Here is a 13,224-nt window from a genome sequence, read left to right as displayed (position 1 = left end):
TGATATCAACCCATTAACAGAATTAACTTCTCACAATAAACCCAAATACTTGCTGACTTACAGCTGTAACAAAGAGATGCTGCTCTTTCTTGCCAAACACCTCAACTCGTATTTTTGGAACTATGAATTCTGAATATTCATGAGTAAACATTATGAAAGCAAACAACCAATCAGTGCTTGTCTTTGAATAAATGCTCTGATCATCTGCTACTACAAGTGCATTGATTGGTCGCCTGTGATGAAAGAAGCATGCTGATTGGTGCTTTTGAAATGCTACTGAATACTATGATGTAGTCTACACATTTTACTAAGACTGTCTTATGGTATCCATCTCGTGCCACAGAGAGCCAGAGTTTTCTGATGTCTTTGACATTATTGCATACAAGGGATTTTGTGAATTTATAGTATTTTTTATTCTTTATTGAAGGTCTGGTAAGGAAGCAAGTGAGGGATCTATTGCTACATTCAATGTAGATCACAAATCTTGTAAAGAACTCAAACAATATCTCTCAAATATTGCTGATCAGTGTGAAAGCAAGTAAGTCAGAATTACATCATTAATCCTCATCTTTATTCTTGGATTCTCCTTCACATGATTGAACTCAACCAATAGGAATTGCACTAGGAGTATTCCTAGAACGATTTTGAAATCTTCCAATCAGAATCATTGTATTAAATGTCACATGATCTATACTGGCCAATAAGAAACCAAGTAATACAGAGAAGTAGTATCACATGAGCAGTGTTAACCAATCAGGTGTACAGTGACATGTCACATAATTGATATCAACCCATCAGGTGTACAGTGACATGTCACGTGATTGATATCAACCCATCAGGTGTACAGTGACATGTCACATGATTGGTATCAACCAATCAGATCCACTCACAACAAAATATTGTGAATTAAAACAAAAAATAAAGAGTATGTATAATTAGCCTAGAGATAATTGGCAACTTCTTTCACAATATTGACTTTGTTATTGATCTCCATTTTCAGTGCCAGTGATTTGCCAAGTGTAATTATTTTAGACAATTTACATCACGTTGGATCATTGGGAGAGGTATTCAATGGGTTCCTGAGTTGCAGATATACAGTCTCACCATACATCATTGGAACAATGAACCAAGCCACTTGTTCAACTACAAATTTACAACTACATCACAACTTCAGGTCAGTATATCTTTTAAATCTAGTATTCTTTCTGTAACTGGCCATGGTGTATCCCATCATGCACCATTTCTCTATTGTGTGTTCACTATGAAAACTAGAAATTGCTTAATGTTCAAAGTTCCCGCAGACATGACAGCCTCAGCAAAGGAGTTATTCTCTGAGAGTGGTAGAGGTCTAGTCTTAAGCTGGATTGCTACTTGTGTGTCTTTTCACCATATGCCATTTAGCAAAATACAATAGGAAACAATTAATAGTGCCCTAAAATGTGCTATGTTTTACCATTTTCTTTCTAACTGCATTTTTTTTTCATTTTCTTCATCTTTGTACATGAAATGTGTAAAAATAAAAAAACAGTAGTTTTACTTTTAAGTTATATTCTACCTTAAAGCTGTCAGTTTGAGTGTTCAGTAAATTCTGTTTTAGTAATAAAAATCGTTTTTTGACAAAAAAAATTAGAAAGTACTTGTGTATTTGATGACGAAGAAGATGTTGTATCTATGGAAATCCTCAGTTGGACTCAGCTTTGCAAAAAGCATCTGCATCTTTGAATTCCAAAAATGTTTCATTTTGAAAATGACACAAATTACTTTGTGTGTTCAGCACTTCTGATAAAAGTCAATTTTGAAATCTTTTGTTCTGCTTTCATCATATCTTTGATGTTTTTTTTCTTTTTTTCAGGTGGGTGTTATGTGCAAATCACATGGAACCAGTCAAAGGCTTCCTAGGAAGGTATCTAAGGCGAAAACTCATAGAAACAGAAGTCCAGACATCACAGCGTAATAATGACCTTAACAAAATCATTGACTGGATGCCAAAAGTCTGGTCACATTTGAACAAATTCTTAGAAACGCATAACTCTTCTGATGTCACCATTGGTCCAAGACTTTTCCTCTCCTGTCCGATTGATCTAGCCGGATCACAAGTATGGTTCACAGATCTCTGGAATTATTCCATTGTTCCATACCTGTTGGAAGCTGTCAGGGAAGGTTTGCAGGTAATGTATATTTCTATAACTATAAATATTATATCTATAATGAAAATAAGGATCGCTAATAATAAGGTTTGGTATTAAGTTTAACTCACAAACTGATTTTATAGTTTTTGGTAGTCTCAAATTTTAACCAGGATACCCATATATGTATTCAATATATACCAGGTCCAGAGCAAGATTTATTCAGTAAAATAATAGACGAAAGCTACCTGGACAATAACTATATGTTGTATAGTAAAATAAAAACATTTTTATATGTCAACAAAGAAGGACCATTGCCTGAAACATTTATTTTGAATAGATTATTAGACAATAGAATAGATTAGGACAATGCTTGTGAAATGTTGTCTTCTGTATTTCAATTTACATCAATGTTTCATTTTCATGTAAACAATCTATTTACATGTATTAGTGTCATGTGACCTATTCCACACATGGTACAGATCATTTATCTACAAGCTCTTCACTTCCCTTTCTCATCTTGACACCCCTAACAACAAGCATGTTATGATTGCAGATGTATGGGCGTAAGTCACAGTGGGAAGACCCAGCTGAATGGGTAACAGACAGTTATCCATGGTCACAACCGAGTACCTCAGACTGGCCATCGTTATTACGCCTACGACCTGAAGATGTTGGATTTGAGGGGTACCGATCGGAGACTGGTGGAAAATCAACGCAAAGTGCACAAAGTGATGCAGAAGGTGACCCACTGGTAGGTTCAAGGTTATTTACCAAAACCTTTACTTTTATTTCCTAAAAACGTTGACATTCTAAACATCTCATGATCAACAGTTAACATGCAATCATTTTGGTGAAAAGATCATAAATGTTAAAATATCATGCATCATTTCATCTTTGATGTTTGGCATTTTACCTCAAAGTTGACTTTTGTATACCATGATGTTTTCTATAAATTAACCTTTCAACCCACAGGTGACCTTTGACACATTTGTCATTCTGACATTCGGGCTATTCTGGTTTGTATCCCCATGTGTTGATGCGTCACATGGTATGCATGAAGAAAGAATCATGGGAAAAATGTTGTACCATGAAATTAATATGATTACTGTAAAAGTGTTAATTATTCACAGGGTTTTAATTTTGCTTATTTTGTTGACTAGAAAATGCGCTAAATTAAAACCCAGTGAATCTGTAAAATTTAGCATAGAACGCATTATCTAAATGATAAAATCGTGAATTTAATACCTACTGAATATGCCTGTAAATCAGCAAAATTTAAACCCAGTGAAAATTAGTCATTTTACAGTACATTGCAATCTGATTAACAAGGGGTGTGAATACAAACTGGAATGGCCTTTTCAAGCATCTTGGTACAATGATATGAACTAATATGGTCTTCATGGTAACACCATGATAATAACTGACTTTTTAACTTTAACCCTTATTCAAGGAGAATCCCATTTCATATTAATCCTTCTTTCTGTCTATCTTATATTTCCTCTCTATCTGACAGTTAAGCATGCTAATGCATTTACAAGAAGCAGCGAGTTACTCCAGTCCCCAGAGTTGTGAGAGTAATAGTAGGTACGTGTAGGGATTCCTACTAAAACCTGCCAGCTGTCAAGAGCTATAGTTAAAGGTGCAGTCATAGTTGTCGCTTTGCTTCTTACATATTGTGTTGTGCCGCATGCTTGTAAGTGTAGTGTAGTGTAGTGCTGTGCTGTCGGTTGTAGGTGTGTCCACACTAAAATCTAGGCGGTGGAACTGTATATGATTAGGTGTGTCCACACTAAACTATAGGCAGTGGAACTGTATATGGTTAGGTGTGTCCACACTAAAATCTAGGCAGTGTGACAATATATGGTTAGGTGTGTCCACACTAAAATCTAGGCAGTGTGAACAATATATGGTTAGGTGTGTTCACACTAAAACCTAGGCTGTGGGACAATATATGGTAAGGTGTGTTCACACAAAAATCTAGGCAGTGGGACTGCATATGGTTAGGTGTGTCCAAACTAAAATGTATATTTAAAGTATATGGTTAATACAGATTATTAATAAAATTCACTGGATAAATTACGTCAGCATCATAATCAGAATATGAATTTAAAGTTTACACCTATTCAATCAAAATCCTTAGCAACAAGTGTATCCTTTGCCTAAAAAACAAATTTGGTAATAATTCAGAAGTGTTTAGCAATGAAAATGTTTCTTCCGTGTTCTTTATCTCTAACACTAAACCAGTCTCAGAATGTATTTGATATCTTAGTTCTAAATGTGAGAAATATCATGACAAGCCAAGGACACAGTAGGATGTGTATGGTTCATAAAGTTTAAATAACTGAATGGTAATATCCTTTGCCTAAAAAACAAATTTGGTAATAATTCAGAAGTGTTTAGCAATGAAAATGTTTCTTCCGTGTTCTTTATCTCTAACACTAAACCAGTCTCAGAATGTATTTGATATCTTAGTTCTAAATGTGAGAAATATCATGACAAGCCAAGGACACAGTAGGATGTGTATGGTTCATAAAGTTTAAATAACTGAATGGTAATAAAACTGTTGAATTAAGTTCATCCAAATGTACGTTATACTATTTGTCTATTCTGCCAATGCAAATAATAGCTCCACCTTTATTTTTTACAATTCATGGATACTTGCCTTACCTATTCAATAATTGAATAGCAAATTTCTCTTGTCAGTGTCTATTGAAGAAATTAGTCATACTAGTCCACCTAATTAGCATACATGTGACACCTGTTGTTTACTCCAAAGTTGGGATCATTGTCTTATGTTTTAATATGGGTTCCTGCAACCAGTGACTGCCACTAATGCTATTAATAAATCTAATCAGTAGTGGATATGAATAGCATGCATGTCATAGTATGTAGTAGTATTCCTAGTAGATGTTATATTTATATATCATGCAATTCACATTGGATTGTGACTGTTGCACAGTCCTGTCCAGAAGGAATGAACATAACACTAGATTGACTCACTGACATAACCATTGGATTGTGACTGTTATACAGTCCTGTCCAGAAGGAATGAACATAACACTAGATTGACTCACTGACATCACCATTGGATTGTGACTGTTATACAGTCCTGTCCAGAAGGAATGAACATAACACGGGATTGACTCACTGACATCACTGTTTGATTGTGACTGTTGTACTGTCCTGTCCAGAAGGAATGAACATAACACTAGATTGACTCACTGACATCACTGTTTGATTGTGACTGTTATACAGTCCTGTCCAGAAGGAATGAACATAACACGGGATTGACTCACTGACATCACTGTTTGATTGTGACTGTTGTACTGTCCTGTCCAGAAGGAATGAACATAACACGAGATTGACTCACTGACATCACTGTTTGATTGTGACTGTTGTACTGTCCTGTCCAGAAGGAATGAACATAACATGAGATTGACTCACTGACATCACTGTTTGATTGTGACTGTTATACAGTCCTGTCCAGAAGGAATGAACATAACACGAGATTGACTCACTGACATCACTGTTTGATTGTGACTGTTGTACTGTCCTGTCCAGAAGGAATGAACATAACACGAGATTGACTCACTGACATCACTGTTTGATTGTGACTGTTATACAGTCCTGTCCAGAAGGAATGAACATAACACGAGATTGACTCACTGACATCACTGTTTGATTGTGACTGTTGTACTGTCCTGTCCAGAAGGAATGAACATAACACGAGATTGACTCACTGACATCACTGTTTGATTGTGACTGTTGTACTGTCCTGTCCAGAAGGATTGAACATAACACTAGATTGACTCACTGACATCACTGTTTGATTGTGACTGTTGTACAGTCCAGAAGGGTTTAACATTACAATGGAATGACTGATTACTGATGCCATTATAATATGAATGCTTTTCACATAGTTCTCAAAACTAATTTTAAAGCTCTTGATTATTTTGGTATAATCCATTTTATCCCTATTATTGTCTGTTTCATTTGGCTTAGAATTGGGATCCAATTGTAGCATGCAATGATTGTCTTCTTGTTTACTTAATACAATACATGCATGGTATAGTCTACTATGCTAGTAGTGGTGGTACGTCTGTATGATTGCCTATCACAGGAAAACAAAACAAGATTTTCAGTTATTTAAATCATTTCACTTGCTTCCAGTTGATCTCCTTATTAAAGTCAAATTATTTACCAGTCGAGGCAAATCCAGATCACCAGGATCTGATCAATATGCAAAATCTGCGAGGCTCCCTCAATAAGACAACTGGATCATGCATTAAATTATCCCTGTTTTATCCTGTCCCTGACATTTTCATGTACATGTATTTTAAGTACTTTGTCTTAACAAATGTTCAGCGATGTTAAAATGTCTCCTTTATCCCACTGGTTCATTGCTATGCATGTATTCTATCTTCCACTCTAAGCATGTCCTTCATGTGTAACCAAGATTTGATCCCTATAGCAGTCAACACCACGGAAACGCATCCTTGTTTGTTTCAGGAGTTTCTTGCAGTATCATTACCACCATATACCCATTGACACCTATCATCACCCGGACACCAGCACAAGACATTGTTTCAGTCAGAGATTTGTTGCAAGACTGCACCCATGTCTAAGCAACATTGTGCATGTAAAATGGTACATGTCTTAGCACTTGCAGTGCATACAAAATTACTCATATTCCAATCATTGTATTATTTGTTTCATCCCTTTGAACTATTTTATTTAATGCACCAGAATACATATTTTTGTTATTGTGTTATATGCCACCTGATCACAGTGTATTAATATGTGTAAAATAGGCATTTGTTGTTGTCTCTCAAAAGAAGGGGCGTTATACATTATTATTTACCAATATACTATCGTTTCTGTTTTATTTTAGCTAAATATGCTAATTAGGCTGCAAGAAGCTGCTAACTACGCTACACCACCAAATTGCCATAGCGACAGTGATTCATCTAGTCTTAATAGCATGACGCTTGATAATTCTATTGAATCAACTTTATAGCGGTTAGACCATAGCAATGGTTGCTAGCACTACTCCTGCAGTTCTCAACTCGTTTAATGACAACACTGGAAAAATAACCAATGAACTGGAAGACAGTTGCCTTGGAGATGATATGATAAATAAGCTGAGAATTAAAGTTGATTTTCATAATTAGAGTATCTGATATGCCGCATGAAAAACAGATTCTTGAGATGACGAATGAACATTCTAAGAACGTCATAATGTCATTATCAAGTTCACTGCCATTTTAGTATGCCTGTGCGTAGAGGTACTCAAAAACTATTTACAGTACAGTTTGTCAAAAAGTGTCTGTTTTTTTTATGGATGCAGAAAATTTCAATATAATTGGCTATAATGGAATTAGTACTTGTTTCTATTCTTCTGATACGTCTTCACCATTATTGTTTTAGTTTTGGTTCTTCAACTTAGAATTACCAGTATCGTCAGTCAATATCACATCTGAGTCATATTTGGGTTTGACTACAGTGACGTAAAAGCGATAATTGTGGTGCTGCATTCTGTGTGATATGGCACTCATGTAAAATACATTGCTACATGACATCTAAACATGCTCCGCGCTACAACCATGTATAATCACTTAGTGCATTAGGTTGCAAACTATGTTGGATTTAAAGTTCCATTCCCACTTTGCAAATATTGTTAACACGCTAAAATAGCTACATGCAATTTTAGCGAATTTGACTCGATACATGAATTAACAAAATCTTAATTTAGCAAAAATGCCAATAATCTCATTGTAAGAATATACTTTATTCTAAATTGAATTAGCGAAATTACAGGTTAGCTAAATTAACTAAAATGACATGCTAGCTAAAAAGACATCACTCCTAGAACAAGCTAAAAATTGTGTTCAAATAACGCTGTTTTAGTTGTAAAAAAAATCTTCAATGATGACTTAATTTCCCTGTCCTAGATAAATACATCTATATATAACTCGACTGAGTTTCTGTTGTTTACTAATCTATATAAATTAGTAGGCTTGCTTGAGAGGATGGCACCTCAAAAATTTGCTAAATGGGAATGCAACTTCACCATACTGATAAAGTGATTGAGGTGAAAAGTAACTAGCGCCCCCATGCTCCGTGTTTGGCACAGTTATTGTTTTGAGGTTAAAGGTCAACTCGTCCATAAGGTACTAAATCCATCATGGCCGACAAAAGTGTTTGTTGAGATTGTATTTTGATTGAAAAGTATTTAATATATAACAACAAGAGAAGTATGTTTGTCAAACTGTAAATGACAGTAATTTAATATTTATCTGCTGTAGAAAGGAGGTTTTAGAATTAGAGTAAATGTTCATTTTTTTTTTTTATTTTGCTGTGGAAGATAAAATGTATATTGAATTGTAAAGTGCAATAAAACAAAGATATGAGGTGGGATTTTTTTTGTGCATAAAAATTAATATTTTCAAATATTACTGATTTGTTGCAAAGTAAAACATATAATGGTATAAATTTACCTACTATGGTCGTATTCAGTTTAAAATGTTGTCTTTATGTACAGAATCGATTTGCATAAATGAATATGTAAATGATAGTTAGCATAAATTCATGCAAATATGGTTATATGTAAATACACATTCACATTTGAATAAATGTGACATTTTAAAATTTGCTCATCTTCTGTTTTTGTCACAGTCAAATGTTTTTTTGTTTTTCTTTAGTGTGATGTAATTTATACTTCACTGGCTTTGTCTAGAAATGCCAATATTTAAAATATTTGTTCACATTTGTGCACATTATACAGTATTAGCTATTGTTATTGTAAAACTGAATCAACCCATCATTTAGTGACTATATAGTTGTTTTCCACTTGGGAAGCAATGCAGCATGCACCCTCCTTTTTTTTCCTGGGAAATAGAAAAATAAATTAGATTATATGCTTCTACATGCATGTATATAGAATCTAAAAGCTGTTCAGACCATATTTGGAAATTAGCACTACAACCCGTCCTTATATGGAATAATTTATTCATAAACTGAGTTACCATACTATATTTGGAAGTTAGCACTACAACCCTTCTTTATATGGAATAATTTATTCATCAACTGAGTTACCATACTATAATTGGAAGTTAGCACTACAATCCTCCCTTATATGGAATAATTTATTCATAAACTGAGTTACCATACTATATTTGGAAGTTAGCACTACAACCCTTCTTTATATGGAATAATTTATTCATCAACTGAGTTACCATACTATATTTGGAAGTTAGCACTACAACCCTTCTTTATATGGAATAATTTATTCATCAACTGAGTTACCATACTATAATTGGAAGTTAGCACTACAATCCTCCCTTATATGGAATAATTTATTCATCAACTGAGTTACCATACTATATTTGGAAGTTAGCACTACAACCCTTCTTTATATGGAATAATTTATTCATCAACTGAGTTACCATACTATAATTGGAAGTTAGCACTACAATCCTCCCTTATATGGAACAATTTATTCATAAAAGATGCCTTAATATATTTGGAAATAAATATGTCCTGTCCTATGTTATATGAATCCTTGATAAACAACTGGGCTAACATGGTACACCATATTAGGAAATCTACTTTACGTGGGTTAATAATTTATTCATAGAAGAATACACTATTTGACCATATTCGGAAGTTAGCAATATTACCATATTCCTTTTATGGCTTGATAATTTATTCATTGACTAATGTGCTATACTATATAGCACTGTCCTACCTATACATTGATAAAGTATTTATTCATGCATAAAATATTCATGATTTTGTCCATATTTGGCATTTTGCACCATGTCTTTGCCTTATATGGATACATTCTTTGAGGTAAGTTTTGACCTAACAAACTATCATATTTTTCACATAAATAAAACGGTATTTTATATATTGATAAAAAATGTCTTTCCATTTTTTAAATTGATACTAAAATGGCCAAATATGCATTTTATGGTGCTGTATTCATTTTTAGCTCCGCTGTCGACTTTGTCGAGCGGAGCTTATCATATGAGTGATTGTCCGTCGTCGTCCGTCGTCGTCGTCCGTCGTCGTCGTCCGTCGTCCGTCGTCCGTGTCAATGTTTTACTTTTTCGACTTCTTCTTGAAAACTACAAGCCTGAATGCTTTGATACTTGGTGTATATGTACCTTGGGTAGACCTCTCTCAGATTTGTTCATTTCATGATGATATCTTCAATTCTCTAATTTTGGTGAATATTTTTGTCATTTTTAGTAAAAAGTGATATTTTCGACTTCTTGTTGAAAACCGCAAGTGCAATTGCTTTGATATTACATATATAGGTACTACATGTGGACCTCTCTCAGATTTGTTCATTTTGTAATGATATCTTTAATTCTCTAATTTTGGTGAATATTTTTTCATTTTTGGTAAAAAGTGATATTTTCGACTTCTTGTTGAAAACCACAAGTCCAATTGCTTTGATATTACATATATAGGTACTACATGTCGACCTCTCTCAGATTTGTTCATTTTGTAATGATATCTTCAATTCTCTAATTTTGGTGAATATTTTTGTAATTTTTGGTAAAAAGTGATATTTTCGACTTCTTGTTGAAAACCGCAAGTCCAATTGCTTTGATATTACATATATAGGTACTACATGTGGACCTCTCTCAGATTTGTTCATTTTGTAATGATATCTTTAATTCTCTAATTTTGGTGAATATTTTTGTAATTTTTGGTAAAAAGTGATATTTTCGACTTCTTGTTGAAAACCGCAAGTCCAATTGCTTTGATATTACATATATAGGTACTACATGTGGACCTCTCTCAGATTTGTTCATTTTGTAATGATATCTTTAATTCTCTAATTTTGGTGAATATTTTTGTAATTTTTGGTAAAAAGTGATATTTTCGACTTCTTGTTGAAAACCGCAAGTCCAATTGCTTTGATATTACATATATAGGTACTACATGTGGACCTCTCTCAGATTTGTTCATTTTGTAATGATATCTTCAATTCTCTAATTTTGGTGAATATTTTTGTAATTTTTGGTAAAAAGTGATATTTTCGACTTCTTGTTGAAAACCACAAGTCCAATTGCTTTGATATTACATATATAGGTACTACATGTGGACCTCTCTCAGATTTGTTCATTTTGTAATGATATCTTTAATTCTCTAATTTCGGTGAATATTTTTGTAATTTTTGGTAAAAAGTGATATTTTCGACTTCTTGTTGAAAACCGCAAGTCCAATTGCTTTGATATTACATATATAGGTACTACATGTGGACCTCTCTCAGATTTGTTCATTTTGTAATGATATCTTCAATTCTCTAATTTTGGTGAATATTTTTGTAATTTTTGGTAAAAAGTGATATTTTCGACTTCTTGTTGAAAACCACAAGTCCAATTGCTTTGATATTACATATATAGGTACTACATGTGGACCTCTCTCAGATTTGTTCATTTCATAATGATATCTTTTATTCTCTAATTTTGATGAATATTTTTGTAATTTTTGGTAAAAAGTGATACTTTCGACTTCTTGTTGAAAACCGCAAGTCCAATTGCTTTGATATATTATACATATAGGTACTACATGTGGACCTCTCTCAGATTTGTTCATTTTGTAATGATATCTTCTGTTCTTTAATTGCCATGTGCATTGCTAACAGCGGAGCTATCTCAGCCGACAGGCTGCTTGTTTTTTTTATAAATAAATTTTGTTATTGTTTGTGTTTTTTTGAAGTTAAAAAATCAAAATGTACTATTTCTTTTATTTACATCGTTTGTTGATAGGTCGTATTAAAGTTGACTAAATTTGTTTTTAAATGAACCCATTGTGAAAAATCAATTGTATTTGCATATCGGTAATGTAGTATGAAGAACAGGTTAAAAATGCGCTATAGACGCTTTTTCTGAACTTTTTATAAAATCAACTTACTTTGCAAAAAATGATGGAAGCTTAAAATGGTGATGCAGTCGCTAAATTTGCTGTTTTGTTTCTACTCGTTTGTACTACCCCAAGTCAATCGGGTGTGCAACGCCCTCGCTCACTAGTTCTGATTCATACCTATAGAGGGCGCTTTTCACCTGATATTGTTTGGTGTTTTTTATATTAAAAGTGTGATCGTTCAGTTGTTTTATAGCCATTTATATATAAAGTCAGTTTTTACAGTTCTTTCTTATTGTGATATGTAGTCCTCTTGGAGGTTAGAATTCTTGTAATTTTTTTTTTGTACAGTAACACTTCTGTAATACAGATTTTTTTTCTAAAAAATACGGATGAAACAACTGTGCCTAGGAAATCCTCTTGTAAGTAAATCCTGACCCCTGATCTTTGAGAGTTGTAAAGAATTGTTAATATTTTAACTTTCCTATCATTGTAGTGATCTTGTCTCATTTTCCCGTCAAAACTAATTTTTGACAGCATCTCCCAAAATATTTGTAAATGTGTACACTAGCGTAAAATACTCTATCATTGGAATTCAAAATAGAAATGATGCATCTGCAATGGGAGATAGTTCTGTTAGATTTCAACATCTCTAGTTTTTTTGTTATAGCACAGTACTATATAGTCTACTTTGTTAATGTATTTAGTGTTTTCTTATCAGAGAAAGCAGACTGTATTATTTAAATAAATAATTGGCAGTTTTTATACAGGATAACTTACAAAAATAAAGAGGTTTTTAATTAACTCCTAACCTGATGACTATTGTTTGCATTTTTAGCTCCGCTGTCGACTTTGTCGAGCGCAGCTTATCATATGAGTGATTGTCCGTCGTCCGTGTCAATGTTTTACTTTTTCGACTTCTTCTTGAAAACTACAAGCCTGAATGCTTTGATACTTGGTGTATATGTACCTTGGGTAGACCTCTCTCAGATTTGTTCATTTCATGATCATATCTTCAATTCTCTAATTTTGGTGAATAAATTTGTCATTTTTGGTAAAAAGTGATATTTTCGACTTCATGTTAAAAACCGCAAGTCCAATTGCTTCGATATTACATATATAGGTACTACATGTGGACCTCTCTCAGATTTGTTCATTTTGTAATGATATCTTTAGTTCTCTAATTTTGGTGAATATTTTTGTCATTTTTGGTAAA

The 13,224-nt window shown here is 33.4% G+C and overlaps 1 protein-coding gene across 1 annotated transcript in view; it reads left to right on the top strand.

Annotated features, from left to right (window-relative positions):
* The window catches only part of LOC100377223 (neuron navigator 2-like), a 315,635-nt gene extending 306,557 nt beyond the window's left edge, over window positions 1-9,078 (top strand). Inside the window, exons 21-25 of the mRNA XM_085506505.1 lie at window positions 428-538; window positions 1,001-1,174; window positions 1,853-2,168; window positions 2,683-2,880; window positions 7,021-9,078. Of these exons, the coding sequence (XP_085362631.1) occupies window positions 428-538; window positions 1,001-1,174; window positions 1,853-2,168; window positions 2,683-2,880; window positions 7,021-7,146 (925 nt within the window). The 3' untranslated portion in view covers window positions 7,147-9,078. The remainder of the gene's footprint in view (window positions 1-427; window positions 539-1,000; window positions 1,175-1,852; window positions 2,169-2,682; window positions 2,881-7,020) is intronic.
* Window positions 9,079-13,224: the final 4,146 nt, after the last annotated feature.

This window comes from Saccoglossus kowalevskii, chromosome 12 (genome assembly GCF_978046115.1).
Source record: "Saccoglossus kowalevskii chromosome 12, keSacKowa6.1, whole genome shotgun sequence".
Taxonomy (NCBI): Eukaryota; Metazoa; Hemichordata; class Enteropneusta; family Harrimaniidae; genus Saccoglossus; species Saccoglossus kowalevskii.
This window is presented reverse-complemented; position numbering and strand designations above follow the sequence as displayed.